The sequence below is a fragment of the Prunus avium genome, chromosome 1 (assembly GCF_965620075.1).
Source record: "Prunus avium chromosome 1, drPruAviu1.hap1.1, whole genome shotgun sequence".
Lineage (NCBI taxonomy): Eukaryota > Viridiplantae > Streptophyta > Magnoliopsida > Rosales > Rosaceae > Prunus > Prunus avium.
Window position 1 is genome coordinate 13038758 of NC_142284.1, and position 27637 is coordinate 13066394.

Consider the following 27637-nt stretch of genomic DNA (forward strand, 5'->3'; position numbering starts at 1 on the left):
ATATAAGGAAATCTCGGGTTGATTGAAAAACTACCAAGAACTTGTGATCGTGTTGTCAGCATGGCAGTCATCTTTATTTGTGGCAAAGGCGAGAAGCACTAGAAGAAAAAAAAAAAAAGAAGAAGAAGAAGGAAGAATCACGTTGAGAGGTTAAGGAATTCCCACGGAGCACTGAGGACCTGTTAATGCCATATATCAATCTTTGGACTTGTGGCCATCATATTTATAAGAAATATATTGAATTTAATGTTTTGGCTTATATTATACGAAGATATTTTGTTTGTCAAATTGAATGAGAAGCCAGGGAATTACAGTTGGTCTAATTTTTTTTTATTGAAAAAAACAGTTCCTCAGGAATTTGATCGTGGTTCATTTGTATTTCTGAATGTTTTTTGTTCTTCCTTTTTCAAGTTTTACTGAGGTTCTTGGTTGATTACTTGTTTTTGTTATGAAATTGTTATCTTGTTCAAAGTCAGGTATTGACTTCAAACTTGTTTTACTATATAACTCTCCGGGGTTTGTTGGATTGACTTGTGGACTATTAACTTACTTTCCTTAAACATCAAGAATTCCTATTATAATTGTAATTGATTTACTTTAATTCCTGATTTCCTACTGTAAATAGATTTAGGAATTTATTATTTACTTGCCCATTCAGGTTTCGTTGTATTATAAATATGACCTCCTACAAGGAGGAGAATACACAGAAAATTCCCACAAACAAATATTCTCATATTAGATTTCATATTTTAACACGGTTGTCATTTTTACAAATTTCATTTTGATGCAGAGGTATGGACAAGTGTCTGAAGATGAGCTGCCCCTTGGAAGAAAATGTATGGACGAGTATGAATTTTCAATCAAATGTATGTGGGGCTAGAAAATTTGTGTTGGGTTTACTTGTTACTCTAACTTTTTAGTATGTGATGTTGTGAGGAGTATAAAATGTTATGATGAGTGCCTCATTATTTCAGGAAGTGTTGGATATGACTATTTGAATTAGAAATGCTTTTTATTTATTTGGGATTGTGCAAAGGCAACAACAAATGAAATGAAATCCAATGTCTTTTCCATATTATAAGTCAACAAATATGTAAAATATGATGTCTAAAACGCAAAATGCCTTACACTTGTCTCTACACAAGTGAAGTCTTATGGTTATGACAACTTCAAAGCTTTGCAAAAAAATTAATAATAAGTAAAACAATCACAAAAATTGATGCCTATAACCAGAAAAGGCATCAAGGCTTAAGTGAAAAAGTGATATTATAAGGTATATGTAGCATCGACATTTTCTTCGCGACTGATGTCATTGGAACTTTAGGCAACATAGGTCAACCTTCATTGGACACATGATATGACAGGACCCAATCCAAATTCCATTTTGGAATCTGCGCTGAATTTTGTGCGTGGCCAACACTTGCCAGGTGCCGAACACACTTGACCAAATTGCCCTTCTAATGAAATCCAAAATTTCTTTAGGGTTTGACTTATGTTGAAAATTCGGCAGTCTCCCCTGTAAATACTCGTTTCCCAAAAATTTACACATGCACGAAAAACAATTTATAACCCAACCGTTCAGCATGCACAATAATAGGATTCATGCAACCAAACATCAAAACTTTATGGACTCGGGCCTTACAGAAATCCTAGGGCAATTTCAAAGCAACCTAATTCATTAATTTATAATGAAATAACAAGGTCACGGCAGAATATCCTGCATAAAGAAAAAGGAGGAATGTAGAGCGACGACTGCTTTGTGGTGGTGCTCGAGTACGCGACTACTGCCTGGGGGAGCAAAACATTTAAAAGTGTGAGTTGACAAAAATAAAGTTTTGGAAAATAAAGTATTAACATACTAACCCCACTGTTAAAACATTTAGAAAATTCGATTATATTCCTTTTCTATATTCCTACAAGAATTCAAGACATGCATATTTATATACATATTATTAATCATGCATTCAATCGAATCATCAGAACCTTTTGAAAGCATTGTAGAGAAATAATTTCCTCCACCTAGGTGTACCCATAATAAATCTGTCAATTCCATGATTTTCTGTTTAATTCTCACATTATACCGTCAATTCCTTGTGTCACGTAGTGTGACACATCCTCGCAGGCCTCAGTAACACAGAGTCGACCTGAGCCGCATTCCTCGCAAGACTCAGGGGACACTTGGTAATCCTGAGCCGCATCCTCTCGCCTCAAGGTCCGGATATCCCTAAGACTCACGGGGCAAATATCAAATGTGCGTTGACTCAACCGAAGGCAACTAGGATGTTCGTGGACATCATTATAACTGAAGGCAACAAATTATCCGAATGCAACATTTTTGGGTACCCATGGTGGTTTAAAAACCTTTCCTGAAAAAATTATAATTCTATTTTTCATTAAATCCTTATATCCTGTTATTATTTCCTTTCCTACTTTCTAAGCCATTCATAAATAAACATAGACATAATTTAATCAAAATATTTGAATTCGAATATTTATGCATGGAAAGTAAAAATCATAAGTAAATCATTCAAGTCATACCCAGAATGACGTCCAAATCCATAATATCCAAAGGGATTAAGTCCGCCTCCAAGAACACATCGCCTACCAAAACTGAACTATTCCTATACACCGTACCAACCATAAAAACATCCCCCGTGGGTACAGAAATAGCAAGCTCCTCACGTAGGGCTGTGAGTCTCACATTCACATTATGAGCAAAACTATGTGCAATAAAAGAATGTGTGGCCCCAGGGAAGATCAAAATACGTGCAGAAATTCTAAAAACCGGTAACATACCTATAAGTTGACGTCTGGTGATGCATGTGCCTCCTACTGAGTCATATTGTACACCCTGCCAGTCACTCTGGAACATCCACCGCGTCCCCTCTGCTAGTCGAGCTAGTCTGGGCCCCACTGCTAGATGAGGCTCCCCCAAACTGAGATGTACCTGGCACTCGACTCTGTACTCCACTCCCCTGGGTTGGCCCAGCAATGATTTCTCTACCTTGTAGTAGCATCGGGCACTCCCGCCGAAAATGCCCTGTCTGTCCACAATGATAGCACCCAGAGGCACCTAGTTGACAAGGCCCAGTATGAAATCTGTTGCACAAGGCACACCGGGGGCGATTCCTTCCACTATAAACCGTTTGCAATTGTGTCCCTGAGCTTCTAGCTCTATCATCTCTGGAACGGGGTCCAGAACTACCACTCTTATTAGATCCACCACTGGAATTGACTCCAGCTCGAAAACCTCCATAACTACGGCCACTAGACGATCCAGAATTGAAACTACCCCTTTTGGATGATCCCTGACTGGGACCACCCTTATCGTACTGACGCCGGCGGGAATCACCTCGTCCCCGCACCATCATCTGATTGCTCTCAATCAATGAAGCAGATGTAACCAAATCACCAAAGTTTACTAGACACTGTCCCACCACGATGTCACGGATGGATGCCTTTAAACCCCTAGTAAACAACTGACATTCCTTCCTCTCGTCTGCTACCAATGGTGTGCAATACTTGGATAGTTCATTAAATTTCTTTTCATACTCTAGCACCGTCATACTGCCCTGTTCAAGCTGAAGAAACTCCTCCATCTTCATATTTTGATAAGCCAAAGGATAGAACTGCTCATCAAATGTTGTACGAAAAACTTGCCATGTGATGGTTGATGGGTCATGGTACTGTCTTCTCACTGATTCCCACCAATAACTTGCATTTCTAGAAAGGAAGAAGGTAGCCAACACTACTCTGCGCTCCTGTGGAATGTCCATTACATCCATAATTCTTTCCATCTTTTCTATCCATTCTTCAGCCATGGCGGGATCACCATCACCATTAAATTCCACGGCCCCTATCCTTCTAGCCTGGTCCGCATATGTCAAGGACGCATCTCTGGTATGTTCAGTTCGAGACAGCGGCTGAGTTAACAACTCGAGTGTATGCTGAAAGTTGGGATCAATTGGTGGAGTAGCCATCACCGGTGCTGCCCCTATCTGACCTCCTACGAAAGACTGTTCAACCTGTTCCAGTGCCGGACCCGGAATCGGATAGTTCTCCGGCTCAGGAGGGAGATCATGTCCCTGAAGTCGGGACGACTAACGAGTCCCTATATGAGTACCACCACGCTTTGGGCCCATGATTCTGTCACAAGAAACATGAATTCATCAAAACAGGAATGCACACAAGGTGCGAAGTCTACATGAATTTAAACCTAATGCTTTGATATCAAATTGACAGGACCCAACCCAAATTCCACTTTGGAATCTGCGCCGAACCCTGTGCGTGTCCGACACCTGGCAAGTGCCGAACACACTTGACCAAATTGCCATTATAAAGAAATCCAAAGTTTCTTTAGGGTTTGACTTCTACCAAAAATTCGACAGTCTCCTCTGTAAATACTTGTTTCCCAAAAATTTACACCTACACGAAAAACAATTTATAACCCAACCGTTCAGCATGCTCAATAATAGGATTCATGCAACCAAACATCAAAACTTTATGACCTCAAGACCTTACAGAAATCCTATGGCAATTTCATAGCAACCTAATTTAGTAATTTACAGTGAAATAACAAGGTCACAGCAGAATATTCTACATAAAGAAAAAGGAGGAATGAAGAGTGACAGCCGCCTTGGGGGCGCAAAACATTTAAAAGTGTGAGTGGACAAAAATAAAATTTTGAAAAATAAAGTATTAACATACTAACCCCACTGTTAAAACAGTTAGAAAATTTGATTATATTCCTTTTCTATATTCGTACAAGAATTCAAGACATGCATATTTATATACATATTATTAATCATGCACTCAATCGAATCATCAAAACCCTTTGAAAGCATTGTAAAGAAATAATTTCCTCCACCTAGGTGTACCCATAATAAATCCGTCAATTCCATGATTTTCTGTTTAATTCCCACATTATAACGTCAATTCCTTGTGTCACGTAGTGTGACACATCCTCACAGGCCTCAGTAACATAGAGTCTACCGGAGCCGCATTCCTCGCAAGACTAAGGGGACACTTGGTGATCCTAAGCCGCATCCTCACTCCTCACGGTCCGGATATCCCCAAGACTCGTGGGGCAAATGTCAAATGCGCGCTGACTCAACCGAAGACAACTAGGATGACCGTGGACATCATTATAACTGAAGGCAACAAATTATCCGAATGCCACATTTTTGGGTATCTATGGTGGTTTAAAAACCTTTCTTGGAAAAATTATAATTTTATTTTTCATTAAATCCTTATATCCTGTTATTATTTCCTTTCCTATTTTCCAAGTCATTCATAAATAAACATAAATAGAATTTAATCAAAATATTTGAATTCGAATATTTATGCATGGAAAGTAATAATTATAAGTAAATCATTCAAGATCAATTCATGAAACTTTAATTGCATAAAATCCATTTATAAAACAAAAATCCACTCACTAAGTTTCCGAGCTAGCTTGACCCTTTGAGAGTCCTTCCTATGGGTTTAATGAAGTTCGTGCACCTATTTCAACAATTAAAGACATTTAATTAGTAACATAGCTCAACTATAGATATTTAATCAAAACCCTGACCCCTGGCCTCAAAAGTGCGTGTACAATGTTTATGAAGGTTCCTAGGCCCATTTTCCACATTTCAGGTGGAATGGTCTGAAAAGACCCGAGGTTCAATAAGCGATTAATTTCTCAAAATGGTCAACCCGGTACCCCGTGGGGTCCATGACCTCCAATTACCAATCCGAGAGTTCCTATAGGTTCAACACACTTTACTAAATATGTCTTGAAAGTTTGTTCCGAATCGAACGTTTGGATCGCTCACGATCGGACGGTTATCGTTTATCATAAACTTTGAATTAATGAATTAGAGTATTCGGGGCTCACGATCCGCGAATTTCTACACGATCCTAGAGGTGTCTAGATTAACATATTTGAAAATGAAGTCGATCCAAAGGTCCGAACATATCGAACCCAGATAACGCCTAATATGCGATATCCGATCGATGACCAAACAATAACCAAATTGAAATCCGAGCATACCGTCGTGCTCGGGACGACGTGAGGAACATTCTAGGATAAAAACCCAACCTTGACACTCATCCGACGCGCCACCACGCGCCGCCACCGCCGGTGGGTGTATTGAGTAATTTTCCGGCGATCGGAAAACTCCAAACCGCTGGCCAATAATCATACCTACAGATTAAGCACATCAAGGGGAGCAACTTTATACCTTGGCTCGACGATCAATTCCACCTTTAAAGCCCTCGAACGAAGCTTTCTGTCTCTTGAAAACCTAGAAATTTTAAGTTTCAAAATGAAAGAAATTGGAATGGATTAACGTTGGGATTTCGAGGGATAACACAAAGGGAATGTAGGAGAGTATTTTGAGAGTAATTACCTGAGCTGTGGACGCCGGAATTGGCCCGAAAAGACCACGAACAGCCACTGTTTGAAGCTGCCCGATTTTGGGCTGAGTTTGGCTTGAATTTTGGCTTAATTTTTCTTAGATTTGGGGCTGGAAAATGGTATAGATGTGTAGAGGGGTGAAAAACGAAGAGAATGGGACAAATTTCGTGGCAGGAGACGGCCGGATATAGCCGGAATTGTTGCCGGAAGCTGCTGCCGTCGCAGCTGGCTGAACAGAGGGGAGAGAGAGAGGCTGCGCAGGAGGGAGGAGAGAGAGAGAGGTGTGGTTTTTAAAAACTGACTTCGTAAAAATTACGATTGTGCCACTGATCTTCTTTTGATCGTAACTTCTTCGTTACAACTCCGATTTGAGCCAACTACATGTCTATGGACTCATCTCGACGTGCTCTATGCAACAGTACAACAGAAATTCTCAAATTTCTTCCCGAATAAAAAGTCAACTTTTAAACCATTAAAATATTCTCAGAGTAAAATTATCTTTTATTTGAATAAATTAATAATTAAATATTAATTTAAGTTCGGGTTATTACATGATAGCCTCCTAAAGCATCGCTATATATATATAATAATAAAAAACTGATGCCGTAACTGGGAATAAATAGGCAACGGATAAAAAGCTAAATTTTGGCATAGTGAATGTTCATGCATGTATAGATGTTAAAACACAAAATCATTTAGTGAATGCAATCCAAGATGATTTTGATATTTAATGGCTGTGACAAGTATGTAAAACATCCTTATTCACTTCTCAACCAATAAGTTCTTAGTATTTTATACAGAGATGTAAGTATAGATTAAGCAGTTGTCAACCGCTCCAACACAACACAGAAAAGCTTGAAGGAGATGTTTACCTCTTTGCATGAGTTAGTAATTACACAGATATTTTGGATGGGATTTGGTAAGATTATAAGCAGAATACCATATAGTCGTGCATCATACAAGATATCAAAATGATGAAGATGTTTAGTATATGTCATAACCAAGCACTATAAACTAGCCTAAGACAGCTCCTCACGTAATATAACTGCACAAACAAAAAAAAAAAAAATGGATCTTCTGAAAAATAAACATACGGAATTGTTTTGAAAAATAGATCACCTAACACTGTATGATTCTTCTAAATTTGAGTGTACAATCAACTCAGGACTGTTTTGACCCCAAAAAAAAAAAAAATTCAACTCAGGACTGTAGCTTTTTATGACTGAAGCTGCATCTTTTGTACAAAAAACATGGCAGGGGGAAGAATATATTATGCAGTAACAAAAAAATATCTTTTGTAAATTGTAAGACAAGACGACCAAGTCAAGTTGAAACCAGAAAGCAAGCAAGTCAGTTCCCTATAATCAACATCAAAATGCTGCAGCATACCTTAGTTTTCGGTCATTGTCTATATTACACAGTATGAAGCACAACAATCATCATTGACAAATAGGTACACAAAGTTAAAGAAATGACATTGGTAGCATAGTGTGCGCTTCCCAGCCTGAACCTTGCGTGGATTGGGATCAAGTGTTGGAGTGATTGCTCTCAGATCGTTCACAGCATCAGCTTCCAAAGAGTGAAAATATGTGCCGACACAAAATGGGTGCAGAGGTCTAATTTTATTTTTATTGAAAAAAACAGTGCCTCTGTTGCCAGATAACCATTTTGTTAAACAGAATCCAAATTCTAGTAGCTAATCATAGGCTAGGCTAAGACAGGCAGACAAAAATATAAAGCAAATAACATCAAAAGATTACTAAAACTAACTATCACATCATCAAGTCCTATTCCTCAAAAATGGATGATCTTGATCTTGATGTCAATCAATCTCAGTTTACGTTCAGTCGACCACACAGAGAGTTTGATACTCTTTGTTGGCAATGGCTGCTTCCAGGAGCTGATGCCGGCCAATTTCCCCACCATTATCCAAGAAGGACTTGATCAATGTCTTCGAGCTTCCCATCAGGAGGGTCACTCCTGGATGAGGTTCTTCTACATAATGCATAAACCCCGCTATGTCCCAAATATTCCAAAACAAAATGTGTGGCATCGCATCATCCCCGTAACCTTGCTCCTTAAACTTGCTGCGTTTTGCCTCATACAGAGTCTTCCAGGATGTGCTGCAACCACCAAATCTTACGGAGTCGGTGATTACAAACACCTTCTTGATCATCTGCTCCGCCTTCAAGTTATTATTCACAGCCACTTCCAGAATCAAATCACACACCTGATCAAAATCAACACCCTCGCGGTACCTGTTGCTGCATGTGCTGATCACAAAGTCGTACCTGGACCAGGGGCGGAGCTACATTGGGACTAGTGTGGTCATAGACCCCCACTCAATTTTTTTATATTTTAAAAGTAATATACTGTTATGTATTTCTATATGTATATTATTTCAAATACTTTATGTTATGATATGTACCTACATGTGTTGTGGTGGACTTATTAAGGCACAAGGAGATGCTTCAAATTGCCTCTTTGCTCGGCTGGTAGTGGTGCACTCCATGTGTACAAATTACCTTATTTCCATTTTCAACATTTAAGTAAATGTCTTTGTCCTTTTACTTTCCTTTATTTTTATATTATTCCATTTACTTAAGTTTACAATGTAAATAAGGAAGTATCCCTTATTTGGATTCAAATAAAAATACTAGAAAATCAAATTCCCACCAAATCAAAATATGAAAAATCGGTTTTAGTGCAAAATACGATTTAGGCTAAAAATGATGGCTCATTAAGTCAATATATACTTCATACTAAAATCCCATAAAATCAAGTTTTCTTATTTGATGTGTAAGGAATAAAAGCCGCCAAAAATTATCTTGAGAAAATAATTATTTTGAAAAACTATTTTTCATACTTCGTCAATATTTTTACATAAAACATTTTTCCATGTATGATATGAATGCATGAAGGGACCTAAGGTTTTTTTTAGTTTGTGAAACTTTGATTTTTTTTCTTTCTATTGGCTTTAATGAGGGGAAAAGCTTCAAAGATATTTGCTAAATCGCTACTATTTGTCTATCTCTTGCAATTTTTCTTGCTCAGAATGTATTTTTCTATCCCTTTGTTGAGGACAATTATGATTGCAACTAATAAGCAATATGATTCTTGACATATGTGATATATATATACTATTTTTCGTATGTATTGTGAGTTCGAATTTTTGATTCTTTATAATTTGTAAAAGGCCCCTACACACATGAAATCCTGGCTTCGCCGCTGACCTGGACTTGAGATCACTGCCTTGTATCGAATGCAGCAGCGGCAGCTTATCAGGCAATGGACCCAGAGTGATCACCTTTCCTTTCCATGCTGGCTCTTCACTCAATTCAGACACCAAAATTCCCAAACTTGCCGCCAATTCTGCGACTGGTGCTGCGCTCATGGCGTAGGTGATGTTACACACTGCCAAGCAGTTCTTAAATTTGTTCTCCTCCCCCTGGTATATGTTCTCCATCATTGCCTTCCACTGAATCTCAGCTGTTTCCCCAACATCCTTATCTTTTACATATCTTAGGATATCATTTGGAAGCAATGCATCCGACTTTATGATGATGCCGCCTGCTTTCACCTCCTCCAAATACTTCTTGACCACACAGGGCTTTTGAATGGAATAAAGATGCATGCGTTGACGACTATACTCGGTCAAGGGCTCCAAAAACTCCTTCCTAAGCCGTTCCCATTCTTCTGATTGATCTGATTATGGCGGGAAAAGAATCCTCCCAAGGCTTTCAAACAACAAAACGGCGCGGGTAGCCTGGACTTGTTCAGGGCTGCTGGGAGTGCAACATTCTGCAGCCTGGCTAACAAGAAGCAGTTTATCATTATCTTCAGATTCCAATTCCATCTTCAGTCTGTGCTGCTTCAATTTTTCAATATCAGACTTCAACTGCTCCGCCAAGACCTCCATAACCCGGTCGTGCAACAACTTATAGTGCGCGTCACGGTGGAGCCTCTGCGCCGCAGATTCTTGGCCTTGTTCTAGAAGAAGGCCGTAGAGAATCTCAACAAGGTCCCACAAACGAGCTATCGAGAGGTAGAAGGAGCCGGAGCCGGCAAAGGAGGGGATGTTGCATAATAGCGTTTTGGGGTGGTTGTGGTGGAGCCAGGATGCGGCCGCGTAGAAGGCTGCCGGAAAATATTTTTCTCCAGGACCATCGAGAGAGTTGAGATTGAAGATGAGCTTGAGGGTGGTTAGGGAATTGTGGGACCAGGCCACCGGCAGCAGTTGCTTCAGATAGTTTATGGTGGCCTTGTTATACTGCTCCAGCTGTTCATCACTGGGCTCTGGTGGTGGGAGACACATTCTTACGACGTTGTCTGGTGATTTCACGTGGAAAAACAGATCATGGCACGGATCACCGTAGGAAATAGGGGAGATGGAAAAGATGTTCTTGGCCATGTCATTGTCCCCATTGGAGTTGGAAACCATGAATCTTCTTACGAGCAGTGGAAACGGAGGAGGAGTAGGAGGAGACAAGACTTTCAGAACCCTGATGAAAGTGAAACACACTTGCACTGACATTGATTTCTTCATCGCTAATATTCCTCTAATTCAAATTCAACACTCTCTCTTGATCTTGAGTGAGGAATAGAAGGGTGGTTATATATTCGCCACCTGCTTGGGCACCAAGGATTCTCGAATACATTAGATAAGTATTAGATCTTCACCGAAAGAAATAGGAGATAAGTATAACACAAATATATCTCTGTCTTTTTTTCAGTTATTGAGTTCCATAAAAATACTTTCAACTAAACATAATCAAATGCAAATATTATTTCGGCAAGTGTTGGATGTGACTATTTGAATTAGGCAACAACAATTGAAATGAAATCCAATGTCTTTTCCATATTATAAGTCATCAAATGTGTAAAATATGATGTCTAAAATGCAAAATGCCTACACTTGTCTCTTTATATTTATTTATTTTTCCTTTCCTTTTTGGCCTGCTTGGGCACCAAGGAATTATAAAATAAATAAAAAAGAGATAAGTATAACATAAATTTTCTAGCAAATGAAGAAGAAAAAAATTGGAAAGGAGAGACTGGGAGATGAACAATAGAGTAATTTCATTCCAATTTCCAAAATATCAAACAACAAAGATTATAAATTAGCAAATTACCCCACTACCCTTTGCATTAGTTGGCAAGTACAAAGCTGGCCGTTTGTTGGCCTTATTATTATCCGAGATGTGAAAGAAAAGCTGAAAGCCGAAAGCTGTTTGTGTAAGAAATAGTTTTCCCTTGGCCCAAATAAAAAGAGCACATTTCTCCATTGACCCAAAAAACAAAAGCGTTGCAAATGGTTTTATAAGCCCATCACCAATAGCCAAGTTGTTTCGTGTTATCAGCAAACTTGTTGTCCCAAATGTCGATTTTGGAGAGGTTGATGTTCCCATTTCCTTTTGGGAAAAAGTATTAAAATTTTGATGGGGAAAAGTAAAAGAGAAAGCAACCAGAATTGTTGATTCTGGGGCAAAAATGGTTCAACTTTTAGAGGTGAGATTGGTAACAAGCACAAACTAGTCCACTTTTTTTTAAGAGCAACACAAGAATTGTGTTGAAGACCCAAATTTCTATTTCCAAACGAACCTCCAAAGCCCTTTAAAAGAGTCAAAACTGCGTGCACAACAAACTTCTCCTTGTAAATGCAGCTTTATTGAGTACATGTTCTTTGCACCTCTAGCTTTTTCAAGGCCAATAAAGACTCGGTTCAAAACATTTTTATCTGCAAATAAGTTTGTAGCTTGATCATGAAAACCTTTTCTAAAGATGAAATTTCTGTTCCATCTCCTCAAACTTCAAACTGCACATCAACTAGTGACCATTCTAATAAAGATGATCAAGAAATGGGCTCTAATGCAATGTCGGATGAGGGAGAGGTCTCGAACAACTCAGCCTTCTTCTGTTTCCCATTCCACATGGATCTAAATCTTGTTCGCGTGGTGAGAAACGATCAAACCTTTCAACTTTCTTGATGAGCTTTGTGATGTAATATTCTTAACAATAACAAAAAGTACTGCTGCAACAACACATGTACACATTTACACATTTAGGTTAACAAAACATTTTAAGACCCCTTGTACTTTAATAAACATGTTAAGCAGGTTTTTGCAGAGATGGTGGGGACTTTTATGTTGATGTTCTGCGTATGTGGGATCATAGCAAGCACACAGCTGATGAGAGGGGAAGTTGGTCTTATGGAGTATGCAGCCACAGCAGGTTTAACTGTAGTAGTTGTTATTTTCTCCATAGGGTCAATTTCTGGTGCTCATGTCAACCCAGCTGTCACAGTAGCATTTGCAACCTTAGGTCATTTTCCATGGTGCAGGGTACTTAAACCATTCAACCCTAATGAAATCCTCAGCTCTAATTATATTTAATTAGGGTGTTTAAGCAGCAGATTAATGTTGTTCCTGTTCCCTATTATTCCAAAGGTTCCTGTTTACATATTGGCTCAAACAATGGGTTCTGTTCTTGCAACGTACATTGGGAGGCTTGTCTATGGCATAAAACCAGATCTCATGACCACCAGACCACTTCAAAGCTCTGCCTCTGCCTTCTGGGTTGAGCTTATTGCAACTTTCATGATTATGTTCCTAGCTGCTTCATTGACACATCAAGCTCATGCTGTAAGGAAAAAACTTCCATCTTTTTTTTATTTCGCTTAGGGTTCTTATTGTTATCTAACATGGTATCAGAGTTTCAGGTCGAAACGTCCAATCTCATACCCAACTTCTTTGTTAGTTTATAAATTATAAGGTGCTCTTATGTCCACCATTTGGAATTTTTTTGCAGGTTGGCTATTTGTCTGGATTTGTAGTTGGCATTGCCATTGGACTTTCTGTGCTCATCACAGGGTAGGTCTATATATACAAACAATATAAATGCAGCATCTACATTAATTTTAATTTCTCAATCCACTTGTCATTTTTCCTTTTATACAACAATTGTCGTCTATGAGATTTGAACTCTGGACTTCCTCCAAACATGAAAACTGAGTATGGATACGCATTAATGCAGGCCTGTTTCAGGAGGGTCAATGAACCCAGCAAGGTCACTGGGGCCTGCAATTGTTGCTTGGAACTTCAAAGACCTATGGATATATATTTGTGGCCCAACAATTGGAGCTGTTGCAGGTGCTCGCCTATTTCAAATTCTACGCCTTCAATTGCAGCCCTGCAGTCCCAGCAACACTTCCTCTCCCAATATCCTTCTGCTAGGCCAACCCTTGGCCTATGAAGCAACTTAGGCTGTTTTTCTGCACAAGAATGATGCTTTATTGAATTGGAAATTTGTCGACTCGATTGCAACAATAACTGAGAGAAGACATCAGCTGCAACTGAGATTTGCAAAAAAGCAGAACTGCTACTAGTGAAAACAAAATTGATGATGCGGTAGAATAATTGGTGGTAGTTTCTTACTTTACCAACTTTCTTTGAATTGGTAAAAGGTGGAGATGTCATCACTTCTTTGTTGCAAAGGATGAGAGTGAATAAAAATGAAGTTTGATGTCTAACAAGTTTTTGAGATCACCATATTGTTCTTTCTTGCTGGCCCTTGACCAACTGCTATGGACACCAATTAGCAAAGTGCCATAAACTCCAATTTACTTATTAAATAATTTTAAAGTATCGCAGGTGAAAAACAAAATTGATGCATTCGATGTGAATGAAAATTATAAAATTCATAAGATGGGTACACGCACACACGATGAAAATAATTAGAAGAATAATGAACCATCCAGGAATTTGTAGCTCGAGTGGTTAAAGACTGAACTCTTAAAATAATTAATACTAAGCTTCATGGTGTCTTTCAACTCTCAAGGTTGTTGATTCATACATTCAACATGAAATGGAGGGGCAAATAATAAAATTTAAAGTTACAGATGTGGACATAAACTCGGATATCTTTGGGCCAATAAATTGACCAACTCAGACCTGTTCTCGTTTTGCTTTTGGATTGCAATTGTAATTCCGAGTAAACCAAACCCAACCTAACCCAGAAACTAGAGTGCCTTTTGCTTTTGGGTCAATCATTGGATTGGATATCCACTGTTATGAAACAGGTTTCTCTTATACCAGCTCAGTAACGCGAATATTTCATTTTCATTACCACTAACAAACAAGTTACAAGTGCCTATTCACTGGTCGGTAATAGTCTTTTTCTCCAAAGTGGTTTTGGATTTGTTTCCTCAACTCCCTGTTTGTGTAAACCAAGACTAAATCCATTTAATAAGGATGCTTCTAAACTTTGCCTTAATGCTTTTTTCGACACATTGAAAATCCATGCCGCATACTAAATATATCATGTCTGGATTATGATGCTTGTCACTTCGTCGAGACCGTTTAAGAGACTCGGCCTGTTGAGAGTATTTAACATTAAAGATGGAAATGATAATGAGCATTTTCAATTAATTTTGAGTTAGATATTTTAATTCTCAGACAATAATTATTTACTAGTTAAATCCAATAGTAACACGTGCTCTCATATCACCAAATAAATCCAGCCTTAATTGTTTGTCTTGTGGATGTATGCTTCCATGCATCTTGATCGAACTAAACTAGAGTTTTTGTTACAATAGCACAAGAGAGGTTGGCACAATATGAACAGAAATGGTGAGGATATTCTGTGACCAATCAAGAGGATACAAGATGATGATATAATATTGCTGATGGGTTCCTAAAATGGGAACACTTTATGTTGCATATATCCATCTATTAGTTTAAATGCATTAACCAATTTCTGGTTGGGTCTTCCTTAATGCATTAACCAATTAGCACTGCATTATTCTTCTCAATCATTTTCCACCTCTCTGACATGGAATAACACCTAAACAATAACACATGAATCCTACAAATATCATATTATACTTTGTGGGTTCTATCTCATTTGACAAAATTAAGAGAACAATTGCGACCCTTAATCTTATCTATAATTATTTTAGTCCCCCATTAATTAGTGAAATTCCAACCCAATCTCTTCTAGAAATTGTATTTTGAAGACCATTGACCCTTATTTCTAAATAGTGTTGTTATTTGTATTACTTCTGCTGACCACCTCTTTAATGCAGTTCGGTCTCATATATATTGATAGGGTCCATCTTTATTAAAGAGTTAGTCAGCAACGGGGTACAAAAAGCATTATTGATTTCTAAACTACCAAAAAATCATGATTAATTTGAACTCACACACTTGTGTTGCTTTGAGCTACAGAGCTAGCCGAAGCTTTGATTGTTGAAGACCCGGTCATTTTCCAGCCAAACTTAAAATAACGCATACCTTGACGTGGAGAACACCATAAACATCACATCAGTCGAAATCTCTCTCTCTCTGTCTCTCTCAGTGCTCATATTTTTATTAATCTAATTAAAACTATCTTCCATTATGTAATGTAAATGAAACTTGGGCTCAGTCATAGATTTTCTCATCAAACAAACGGCATAATATACAAGACCAGCATTAAGCTCCAAGTGCCAAAGCCAACACTTTCCTGTTCCAGACACCCTGGAATGGCTGCTTCTGCATAATTTAACCCTTGTTTCCTCTTTCCTAGTTGGATATGATTGCTCTTTCATCACTGTTTTTGGGGTTCGCCTTTGTTGTGATTAATTGTTTTTTTATATATATATTAGGAATGCTATTCCATTGATGTGTGTGTTGAGTCTTATTCTTTTATTTTAAACCTAAATTATTTTCATCTTTATAGTATAGTTCAATACCATCAACAATAAACCTCATTTAACTTTATCATATTTACAGACAAAAATAAGGGCACTTATTTTATAAATTGTGAAGAAAAAAAAACATAATCTTATTAAACGGTTACATCTTGTGAAGAATATCTTTTCTCACAAAAATACCACTTCGTTATGATGGTGAAATCCTTATTGTATTCATAAATTTTTCATGATTCCATAAGAAAATTGAAAAATAAATAAAAATAGATGCATTATCCATGATAATGGACAAAATAGATGCATTATCCATGAGAATGGACAATGGATGCTGCCATAACTTGGTTATCTCAAACAATATGATCCAATATTCGATATGAATACATGGAATGTTGACGTTTAAAAAGTTGGTCCCCCAAGCACTGGTTGATCACAACTTTATATATGATGGGTCACATATCCACAACCATCCACCAAAGTTATGTATGAATTTGGAATGTACCCCAAGGTCCATTGAAAAAAAAGGAAAATTAGGTTTATGATATCTATAAAATAAAATAAAAGAGAGAGAAAAGAAATAAGGTTTATGCGCAAGTCCAAATCAAGGGTAGGAGTGGTTGAGCAAAAACTTGGTCTTTTATCTTTTGTGGAAACGATCTTCTTACTCATCACATCCAATGCAAGTGTCTTTTATTGGAAATTATGGCCTCATACATTGCCACTTGGGTTCTAGTCCCACCAACACCAACCACTATTCTCCTCCTTTTCCTTGATCATAGGGAAATTAGGAAAGCAACTTTGGTCTTTATTTCTTGGTTGAGAAAAATGGATTTCGGCTTGTTGATTCAAATTATATTGATCGTCCAATCAAGAAAATCCTATAGGAATACTTAATTTACAGTTAAAAGGGAACTAGATTATAGTTTATAACTAAAATTTAAACAAAAGATGAATGAGTAAGAGTTTGTTTAAGACTCCTTCAACAGAAAACAATGTTGCTCTTAAGTGTTTTTTTAGAAGTGTGTTTTTGGAAGCCCTTCTATTAGAAGAACATCGAAATTATTAAAAATTCAAGTGCTCATTGAAAGAAAATACTTGGAAGTGATTGTTGAAGAAGCACATAGACAGTACTTTTCCAAAAAGCGTTTTTATCACCCAAATTATTTTTCTAGCAAACCATATCATAATCGTTTTGTAGCTCTTTCAGAAGTAGTCCCAAATAGGCTCTATTGATAAAATAAGAAATTACAAAAGTTTGCTAGTGAGAGAAGAGAGATGTGTTAAAGTGTTTTAGGGAAAATATTAGTACCATTTAAACTCTCACCTCACTGCCAACCAATGGAAAAAGGGTCTTGACTTACAGACTAGTAGTCTCAAGTTTGAACCCCCATGACATCTTTGTATTGTATGTGTGAGAAACCTCCATTCCCTTATAGTTAAGAATATCGCTTATATATACTATTGACCTCACTCACCTTTTGAAACTTTTTAATTACAATTTTAACCTTACATAGGTTTTCGCTAAAATAACACATTTAGGAGTGAAAATAATGGGAGGTGAGCAATTATATCAGCAATGCTATAGGTGAGTAGACAATGGGAAGTGGCCGCTCTTTTCTTTTATGTACCTCTAAAATAGGGAGAAACACTCTCATGCAACGGGTATAACACTTTTTGTTATCTCTAGCCAATAATGCAAAAACACGTGGACTAATTTTCCCACATATCATTGTGTTATTGATCGAAGATAGCAAAATAGTGTTATTCCCGTTACAAGAAAGTTTTTTTTACAAATAAGAACTGCCTATGATAAACCAAAATGGCCCTACTAGGGTTTCCCACAGCTTATCCACTCAACTCCAATGCTGAATTATTTTATTTTTTTTTGTCAAGAACTCCAATGCTGATTGGACGTAATAATATTGTAGGCTTATCTTTGGGTGGAAAAGTAAATAAGCCCACTTGCTGTTCTTGTCACATTCATTCAAACCAAAATAAAGGTTCCCATTTTTTAGATCGAGAATTTTCATTTCAATGCCTAACATCTTTACACTGCTGACTGTCACGTCTCGTTCAAGTTTGGTCCACCATTGTAATCATATAAAATAACAACAACACGTAATTGCTTCAAAAAGTAAAATGAAAATAAATAAAGGGGAGGAAAGGAGGAAGATGAAAGTGAAAGAGAATAACCATGAGATGTGGTGTGGTGGTAGCTCACCTCATTCCTTAATCATGAAGTTGGGGGTTCGATCCCCGCTCATGGGAATGGAGCGCATTTTGTGGCCAGCCGTTTACCTCCATTGGGAGAGCTCCCGCGGCGAAAGGGATTAGTCACTACTGTCGGCGGTGGATACCCTTGGGTCTCACCTAAAAAAAGTGAAAGAAAATAAAAATTTTCAATAACATTTCTTTTTCCTATGTCTAAAAGTTGTCCCCATATAGAAGGAAGAGGCAAGACACTAATGAGTTGGAGCTCACCATTTGATGTATATTGTTGCTAAATGAAGGTTTAACTTGAGAATTATAAAAACGCACTCTCCATTTTTGCACAATATTTCCATCCATGCAAAGAAAAAACTTCAAAATTCATTATTCATTTTGAAAAAAAAATAGCACTTTTTGTTTTTTTTTTTTTTTCTTTTAAGGTTTGAGAGAACTTCTAAGGAATCACTTTTCATGTTTGAGTGCATGAAGAAATGTAGAAAACTATATTTTCGTTGCCCTAATAATTCTTGTCATCTTCCTATCAAGGGTATCTTAACTCATTGTCATTAGATAATTAGATCTATGGACTGCACTTAAAAGTCTAAAAGATTAGCTTGCTTAACTCATTGTCATTGGTCGAGTGACAAATAATTAATAACTTTTTTTTCCTTTGGCCTGAATAATAATAAACTCATTTTATTGTATATATAGAAAATCTTGTTATCAATGCATACTTGGGGTCTAGCCTAGTGGAAAATAACATTGACTTGCATACAAGAGGTTATAGGTTCAAACCAACATGACATCTTGGTTGTATATGTGTGATAAAACTCTCTCGCCTGTAGTTTAGACTATCGCTTGTATTAAAAAAAATGAAAAAATCTTACTAATAAAGTGTTTATATTATTTATATAAATAAATAAATAAAACTTTGATTTGAGTTTCACTAATGAATCTTTTTTTTTTTTGTTGAGAAAATATGGCATTTCGTTAAACCAAAAGGAACATTACATGGTAAGAACTAGCATGTTAATGACAGCCTCATTAAAACCTTCCTAGAGAAAACAAAATCCTGGGGTAGGAAAGAGTACTACCCATGCTATTGACTAAACAAAAGAGTCAAACAACTTATACGAAACAAATAAACCTAAAACCCAACTACAAAACTCTTAAAACAACATCCCATCACTACGTAGGTACTGTCAAAGAAGTCCTCCTATGATCTAGAAAAAGCATCATAGTTCTTCGTACATAGTAAAAAAACGTACTATGGGTATCATAATAGATCCAGCCAATCACCCAACCACAAAATCATTGAAATACATCCTAGCACTACGCCAGTATTGTCAAAGAAAGCCTCCTATTATCTAAAGAAAGCATCATAGTTATTCGTACAGAGTCAAAAACGAATTGTGAGCATCATAACAGATTCAGCCAAACACCAACTGCCACCTCCAATTTTCTTGATCCAGAACCCCAGCTAACAAGCAAGAGAGACCAATATCGACCTCTTAGCATGAAATTTTTTTCAAAGAAAGATCTTCATAGTAGGAACGTTCATCGGTTGCCAAGCCCATGAACGTTCCATAGGAGAATTATTAGGGAGACCTTGGAGACCCCTCGAGGCTGGTCTTCTCCGCCTTTTCAACAAAATCCTTGATACAAAAATTACGCTTACCAAAAAAAGCCATGCCACTAAATAGTTTTTGCATGCTTCTGATTCCCGCTTGGTGCTGTATACCTGTCACTCCCTTGAGCAGAAGAGGCAGTGGCCACCTCCATAGAGTTAAGGTGGAGACCCAAGCGACTGGCTTATTGGGAACCTAGAAAGGAAGCCAACACAGCCACCCCATGGAGAACAAAAGAGCAAAAAAAATGTCGTACCCAATACACCAAGAAGAACTTAAAGAGACAATTAGAGAAGACTGAGAGAGATGGTGCAGAGAATGAGTAAAGAAAACTGGAGAAACCCTAACCCTAATCGTTAAGGCTCTTCTCACGTGAACAAGAAAGCAACCCATGTAATGCATTATTCCAAAATTTAAATTTTTCATCGCTAATGAATCTTATCTCCTCCACTTTAATGAAGCATAATGAATGAGAATCTCAGAATCTAGTTCCTTAAGACATTTGGGACTCCACTTAACCTTATTTCACAAAGTTTAGAGAGTTTAATTTAGTTAACCAAATAAAGACTTGGTTTAACCAAAAACTATATATATTTTTGTGGCTATATATTTCTTTATGGTTTTTTGGTTCTTCGCTTGACTAATTCTTCTTTCTTGGTATGAGCTTGACTAATCTCGAAGGGTCTCAAGTTCACGCATATTTTCGTTTTTGTTAAAACAACATCGTTTTGATTTTGAACTGGTTTGAAATAATTTTTGGAAGATTCACTATTATACCCAATATAGGAGCTCAAATTATAAATAAAAAAAACCCTACATGAAATGGACTTTAGAAACTCACTCAAAGCTTATTTACAACAAACTTCCTATAAATTACAAAATTGCCATTAATTTCTTAAAACAAGCCAAACTCTAAAACCTCATAAAAAAAAACCCGCAACACTTAATAGGGCATCAAAGTAATTTAATAAATTAAATTAAATTCAATAGAGTCAGCTTTCATTGTTTGAGTTTATTTATAGAAATTAAATGATGTAGAATTTATCTATATCATTAGTACTAAAAATGAATATACCATAAACTTTACTTTTAACTGACGTCGTTTTGAATGTAAGCATCATGCTATTACAAACACAAGTAAAGATTCATATTCCATGGACAGATGACAATTTTCTGACTAATATTCCATGGATAGCCCTCGTAAAAGAATACAAACAAAATCGTATAATAATTTTGATCTGATCCGTTAGATAAACTGTGGGCTAAAACCATGGGCCTTACTGACAGGTATTTTAATCTTATCCCCAATGACACGTCATCTATTAATTATTTTTCAGTTCTTTTTTTTCTCCTTTTTTTCTTGGGTCAACACTTATATTCTTTTTTTTTTTCTTCTCATTTTTCTTTGTTACGTTATATTCCTTCTTTCTTTTCTAATTTTTGCAAAGTAGGATTTGGATACCTGATCCTTTAAACAAAAAGAAAAAAATGGAAAAGATTTGAGGGAGAAAGACTTGGGTCTTAATCTTTAATTACTTTGACAAGTAAGTTTCTTAAACCCTTTTTTTTTTGGTCAATTTAAGTTTCTTAAACACGAGACTTGGAGTTAATGAGATATAGCTCAATTAGTTGAGCGCTTTCAACTCCACCCTTATGGGGGGGCAGAAGTTCCTAACCTGCAAGCACCCAATGAATATTTGTGTAAACTTCTCTACCCCAATCACTTAAACTAAAACATGGGACATGGAGAATTTCAACCTAAGCCAACAATGCAGGAGAAAATTTCTTGTTTGTACAAAACGCAATTTAAATACAAACGCACGGGATGGGACCCATGACAAATACAAAAGTAAGCTTCAGATACAATTCTGTAAATGCACAAGTGATAGACCCCAAAACACACATTCTTCTCATATCCCATATTCACCAAACCCAACAACTTCATAACCCTGATTCGACAACAAGGTTCACATTAAATCATGTTTTGCTTTAAAGTTAGACATAAATGGAATGCAAAAGCCAACAAATCCCGTAATTTTTTAAAATTTATTTACAAAACATGAGATATTTATAAATAAAAAAATTATAACAGACCAATACAATCACATTAAAATTACGGACCATACGAGACTAGTCACAACTAAGTATGAGATCACAAATATATTTCGTCATCGCATTCATGTGATTCAAACTTACAACCTACTTCAATTAAGTGAAAACAATTATCAAATGATAGTGTAGTAACAAATCCCGTAATTTTGTTCTTAGAATTATATTTCATATATATAGTTTTTTTAGTATATTTTAATAATTTCTTCACTGAGATAACGCAAAACTTACGTCCAATGTTTAAAGAAACAACCTAGCATTAATTAATTTGGTTTGTTATGAAAAAGGAGTAGGAGGAGCACCTAACCCGAATAAATCCATAAAATATATATGTGGGGATGGATGAATCTATTTGCATCCTTTTGTATTCAATACGTTTTTATGCTTAGCCTTCGTCCCCCACATACAGCTAATCTCCATTGATTCAATTGATATTTTATGCTTCCAATTTGAACTTGCCAACAGAAATTTGAAACTGTACCACAGGCCATCCATGGTTTTTGTAGAAACTTGGACCCATCTTATTTTAATTATTATATGAGCCAAAATAAATTGAATTCATCATACCTGGGGAATTATAATATAAAAAACATATAATTTGGTAATTGATATGGGTTTGAATTAATAAAAAATCGAAAATAAGATGATGTATTAACAGATTCAAATTATAGTGTCAAAACTTTGCTAGAGTTTAATTTGAAGTTAATATTACAAATTGAAGGATGACCTTTGAACATGTAATATAAACTTACGCTTACATTTTTTTGCTAAGGTTTTTTATTTTTATATATTCATATTTCTCTAATAAATTATTCAAAATTATGTGAGATTTGAATTGTATGATACTATTGCTTTCAACCATCATAAAATTACTTTTATATAGGATAATTTGTGCCCGCCAATATCTAAGCCCTAGCACTGGGATGCAGGCATGTTGCTTGAGTCGCACACATTGAAGGCCAAATCAAATTTTGTTTGCACCTCAATTCATAGGATTAACAAATCATTTTGGTTTATTTCAAAAGTTTTTCTAGTGTGGTTCGAGACACCTTGATTTTATTCAAGACGCTCATTTTAAGGCCGCAATCACCCTTTGATTAGGGTGAATTTTATTCAAGACGCTCATTTCAAGGCCGCAATCTCCCTTAGATTAGGGTGGGCTCTAGTTCAGTCAAAATAATTAGATAAATAAGAATTTAGTATCATTTTTAGGAAAATTAGCATATTTAGTGAAAATTAGCCCATTCCATTCCACAAAAAATCAATCTACTCTACTCTAGCAGCTCCTTAAACGGAAAAAAAAAAAAAAAAGAAGATCAATTTATAGCCCGCCCATATGACAGTTCTTGGTTCGGCTATTCTATAAATAAGGGTCAAGGTAGACGGTTTATACCCTATTTTGTTTTATCAATTCAATAAACTACCCTAAATCTCTCCTTGGAGGCTTCTCCCAAAAAAGAAAAGGCCACCCAAACCTAAATATCGTTAAATGGATTTTCCATCCACTATTTCAAAGTTCTAACAATTTTCTATCCACCCAAACGTAAATATCGTTAAAAACTAAAAACAAAAAACTAAAATTGAAATGGTTATCAAACGAGCTTTAAGTACACAAAGAGAGGAAAAACAAGAACCGAAAACAAATCATCCCCTATTTATTTCCAAAGCATACAATTCCAGTAATTTCGCAACAAATCACGAAAACTAAAACAGGAAAATTCAGCGACCAGCAATCCGACATATCACCGACGCGGAATCTAATCACTTGCCGACGTGCCACGACAACATTAGCAATCCAAACTAAGGAACATCTAGACACTTCTGTAGCTGATCAGATCCTTCCTCACTGATTCAATCAGCCATAGGCGTAGTGGCTGGACGAGTACTCATGCTGGCTCCTAGGCGGGCCCCATAGGCTCGGGAATCATCGCCACCAGCGGGTCCCACAGACCACATGCCTCGTCGTGCTTGATTGGATTATTCATTTTTAAAAGAAGAAAAAAAAGACAACAGAAAATGAAAATTCCATAAAAAATACAACAGAAAAACTCGCAAGTCACAAGCTTCCGTCAGAAAATGACGATAATACCCAAGCCCCCTCCCTATAAAAAAACCCCCACTCTCGGTTGCAAAGGATCCCATGTCCGAGCTCTCAACTCCATAGCAAAAAATTCAAAGACAAAGAGAGAGAGAGTAGATTTTCGTCAGATTTTCTTTTTCGGTGATATTTTCGTCAGATTTTGTTTTTTCTTCTTCATTTTCGAGCTAGCGATCAATCATGTTGGGAGTTTTCAGCAGCGCGATCGTATCGCCGCCGGACGAGCTGGTGGCGGCAGGCAGCAGAACTCCGTCTCCGAAGATAACGGCTGCGGCGCTGGTCAACCGCTTCGTCCAGAACAATGGGAACGCCGTGTCCGTACAGGTCGGCGACCATGCTCAGCTGGCCTACAGCCACAGCAACGAGTCAGCGTTACAGCCGAGGTAAGACAAAACGCGCTGCGATGTCATTTTAACTGTTGTGATGACTCATCATCCACCACCACTCGATACCCTCGAATCCGTTATTAATCAAACCGAGCAACTAGCGCGTAAGAGTGAAAAATAAAGTGTTCATAAAAGGAAGTGCGTGATTGGCGTCGGAGATTAAAATTTATTTCTTATTTATTTTTCGCGATATATTTTTTATATTTATTATTTATTATTTATTATGTTTTGGTTGCTTGATGAAAGTATGATCGATCATGATTTAGATTTGATAAATCATGATGATCGTCAAATCATGATCGATCCTGGATCTGATGATCATCTGAAATCGGACCATCGGGATTAGCTAGAAAACCAACGTTGGCGCCTTGGCGGTTACTGGTAGTGGGAGGAGGTGGTCTCACGTTACCGCCACGCGACGCTATCTAGAATCAAGATTCTGTTGACTAGATTGTTTCGCATGGACCGCCACGTACTTGATCCTGCCACGTGGCAGTATCTCGAATATTTGATCACAAACTTTACCAAAATTATGGATTTGTGGCCCCTTTTTAAAAAAGATTTCATTTTGTTTTTTCTTAATTGTATTTTATATTTGGAATAGTGTTAAATTATCTACTTTATCCCCAATCAGTATAAAAATCTCCATACAAGAATTGTAGTGGAAGGAGGTGGGGTCCGTCGATGATGGGCATGACGTAAGTGGGGTGTTGGGTGGGACCCAGATGGTTCTTGGTTTAGGATTGATACAATGAACGATGGAGAGATGCTTGCAAGGATGTGTCAACGAGGTGTCCAAGGGGCACGCTCTATTTTTTTTAAATTATAAATATTTTACATATATATATATTAAATATAAATAACTACAGCAGATGAGACACACCACAATTATGATATCGTGAAGAAATACTTGTGTGCTGTGGGGATCAGAACTTAAGATCTCTGATCTGCTAATGAAAGTCCTTTTTAACTGAGCTAAGATCTCTGATCTGCTAATGAAAGTCCTTTTTAACTGAGCTAGACCCGTCGGCAGATATATATATTTAATATTAAAACACACATCAATTGAAAATTTTAATGTGTGGCATGCATCATTGAAATGAAACTTGCCATAGTAATGTATTTATGAAGTCTTCCATCACGAAAATAATTGAACCGTAGTGACAGTCCATATCCATAGGTGAGGAGAGTTGGGACCATAGCCTAGTTGTTTGATGATCTAGACTTGGAATAAGAATCCCTCTCCTAATATTCATCGTGTAAAAATTGGAATATTCTTTATGAACAATGCACCCATGTCAAGATTTTAGCTTCTAGTAGTAAATATCCAAGACCATTGGTCTGGTTTGCAATATCTGAGTGTTGAGCATGGGAAAAATTGCAGGTCATTTGCAGTGAAAGATGAGATATTCTGCCTGTTTGAGGGAGCCCTTGACAACTTGGGAAGCTTGAGGCAGCAATATGGACTGGCCAAGTCTGCAAATGAAGTGCTTTTGGTGATTGAGGCCTACAAGGCACTGCGAGACCGGGCCCCTTACCCACCTAACCATGTGGTTGGCCACCTCAGTGGAAATTTTGCTTTCATAGTATTTGACAAGTCCACCTCCACCTTGTTCGTGGCTTCTGTAAGTCCTTCCACCTAATCCAAGCAAATAATCTTATTAATCTGATTTGGTGAAGCTAATTGCTGCTTTGATTGACCTCTAACAACAATCAATTTGGATTTTGTGAAATTTTGACAGGACCAATATGGCAAGGTGCCTCTGTCTTGGGGAATCACTGCTGATGGATATGTGGCCTTTGCTGATGACGCAGAGTTGCTTAAGGGTGCTTGTGGCAAGTCACTTGCCTCATTCCCGCAAGGTGAGAAATCACAGCCGCTCCTCTGGATTCATTGATAGAATTTTCAGGAACCCAATTGGCACACATAAATTCTTTGACTTTCGGATCCACCAAATAATAAGAAAAAATTAAAATTAAAATCTCTGTGCTTTGTTAACAATGGTGTGCAGGATGCTTCTACTCCACAGCAGTTGGCGGCCTGAGAAGCTATGAGAATCCTAAAAACAAGATCACTGCTATACCTGCTCCTGAAGAAGAGTTCTGGGGTGCAACATTTAAGGTAATATAAAGTCACTATTTTTTTTTTTGGGGAATCATTTACAAGATCTCAAAGAACTAGAGGTGCTATAAGGCTACAAAAATAGTTGTCCTGCTATATTGATAGGCAACAGTCTATCAAGGACCCAATAATAGCTTATCATTAGATGGTGACAATTTACACCAACTTCTAGTGATGTTCATATCAACCACAAATTTTTTTGTTTTTGTCAACTTGATGGGTTGAAATTTCAGGTGGAAGGGCCAGCAGTTTTCGCAGCCACAAAGTAGAGATTTTCCTGATAGAGTGCAGTCTTCAAAATCTATATCCATTTCAGGGAGGGCGGTTAGGGGAGAGGCTTTTATATGGTGTTGAATGTAAGGCATGCATCCGGGAGGGAGGGGCCATGTAAATACCTGGAAATGGTGACTGTTGTTGATAAGTGTTGATGTTTTGTATGAGGGGTTTGTTTTCTCTTCTTGTTGTAGTTGCTCGCTGTATTCTAGCTTCTACTGTTGTACAGCTATGCTTTTTATCTTTTAATAAAGTTGTATTAATTAAGGTTTCAATGCTTTGTCGTTGACTCATTATGCAATTATATAACATACGAGTAATTTTTCGGCGTGACAGTCAGAATGCATTAATTCGTTCATGACATATTGTCATCCACTCATGTTTTAACACGTAGATTAGTAACACCACATGATAGGATAATCGCAACACTCAAAAATTTTTCACAAAAACCAGCTCCATATTTTCAGTACCCAATACTGCTGGACCAATTGGTGACAATCAGCTACTAAATTTGCTGTAAACTGAAATGGCATTGGGTTTAGGGTTTTTGGTAACATTGTCTTGTAACTCACTCAAAGCAAATTTGCATTTTGTGGTACTAACATGCGTCGTCTCTATATAAGTTTGAGTGAATTGGAAAGTTACTTTTGTAATGGTAGTTACAGAAATGATGAGGAAAATAAAGAAGTGGTCAACAACACACCATCAGCAAGGAGCATAACATGTAT

At 37.2% G+C, this 27637-nt stretch overlaps 4 protein-coding genes across 13 annotated transcripts; 2 read left to right on the top strand and 2 right to left on the bottom strand.

Moving 5' to 3' along the window:
* Nucleotides 1-1529: 1529 nt before the first annotated feature.
* LOC110750424 (uncharacterized) lies at nucleotides 1530-6676 on the bottom strand. Of its 10 annotated transcripts, XM_021950758.2 has the most exons (6): nucleotides 6393-6676; nucleotides 6225-6287; nucleotides 5439-5502; nucleotides 4375-4425; nucleotides 2797-4146; nucleotides 1530-1788 (listed from the first exon to the last, which is right to left on the bottom strand). In XM_021950758.2, exon 5 carries the CDS (start codon nucleotides 3978-3980, stop codon nucleotides 2859-2861), a length of 1122 nt encoding a protein of 373 aa, XP_021806450.1. In that variant the 5' UTR covers nucleotides 3981-4146; nucleotides 4375-4425; nucleotides 5439-5502; nucleotides 6225-6287; nucleotides 6393-6676; the 3' UTR covers nucleotides 1530-1788; nucleotides 2797-2858. The 10 variants fall into 10 exon arrangements, with proteins under 10 accessions (XP_021806450.1, XP_088103749.1, XP_088103748.1 ...); XM_088247623.1 differs by lacking the exons at nucleotides 4375-4425; nucleotides 5439-5502 and adding an exon at nucleotides 2075-2366; XM_088247622.1 differs by lacking the exons at nucleotides 4375-4425; nucleotides 5439-5502 and adding an exon at nucleotides 2539-2688.
* Nucleotides 6677-8243: 1567 nt separating this feature from the next.
* On the bottom strand, nucleotides 8244-10034 carry LOC110750448 (uncharacterized). Its single transcript, XM_021950788.2, has 2 exons — nucleotides 9634-10034; nucleotides 8244-8691 (listed from the first exon to the last, which is right to left on the bottom strand). Exons 1-2 carry the CDS (start codon nucleotides 10032-10034, stop codon nucleotides 8244-8246), a joined length of 849 nt encoding a protein of 282 aa, XP_021806480.2.
* Nucleotides 10035-12088: 2054 nt separating this feature from the next.
* Nucleotides 12089-13931, top strand: NIP7;1 (NOD26-like intrinsic protein 7;1). Its single transcript, XM_021950824.2, has 5 exons — nucleotides 12089-12354; nucleotides 12517-12741; nucleotides 12847-13041; nucleotides 13208-13269; nucleotides 13433-13931. Exons 1-5 carry the CDS (start codon nucleotides 12163-12165, stop codon nucleotides 13659-13661), a joined length of 903 nt encoding a protein of 300 aa, XP_021806516.1. The 5' UTR covers nucleotides 12089-12162; the 3' UTR covers nucleotides 13662-13931.
* A 10215-nt stretch (nucleotides 13932-24146) lies between these two features.
* AILP1 (aluminum induced protein with YGL and LRDR motifs) lies at nucleotides 24147-27184 on the top strand. The gene is made up of 5 exons (XM_021950771.2): nucleotides 24147-24511; nucleotides 25899-26139; nucleotides 26257-26377; nucleotides 26527-26636; nucleotides 26870-27184. Exons 1-5 carry the CDS (start codon nucleotides 24309-24311, stop codon nucleotides 26903-26905), a joined length of 711 nt encoding a protein of 236 aa, XP_021806463.2. The 5' UTR covers nucleotides 24147-24308; the 3' UTR covers nucleotides 26906-27184.
* Nucleotides 27185-27637: the final 453 nt, after the last annotated feature.

Excerpts from the sequence above, each read along its gene's own strand:
- LOC110750424 (XM_088247617.1), bottom strand. The coding sequence starts at position 3,980 with ATGGCTACTCCACCAATTGATCCCAACTTTCAGCATACACTCGAGTTG.
- LOC110750448 (XM_021950788.2), bottom strand. The coding sequence starts at position 10,034 with ATGCATCTTTATTCCATTCAAAAGCCCTGTGTGGTCAAGAAGTATTTG. Across the intron at positions 8,692-9,633 it reads GGCAGTGATCTCAAGTCCAG|GTACGACTTTGTGATCAGCA; the intron begins GTCAGCGGCGAA and ends CCCCTGGTCCAG.
- AILP1 (XM_021950771.2), top strand. The coding sequence starts at position 24,309 with ATGTTGGGAGTTTTCAGCAGCGCGATCGTATCGCCGCCGGACGAGCTG. Across the intron at positions 26,140-26,256 it reads CCACCTTGTTCGTGGCTTCT|GACCAATATGGCAAGGTGCC; the intron begins GTAAGTCCTTCC and ends AAATTTTGACAG. Across the intron at positions 26,378-26,526 it reads ACTTGCCTCATTCCCGCAAG|GATGCTTCTACTCCACAGCA; the intron begins GTGAGAAATCAC and ends AATGGTGTGCAG.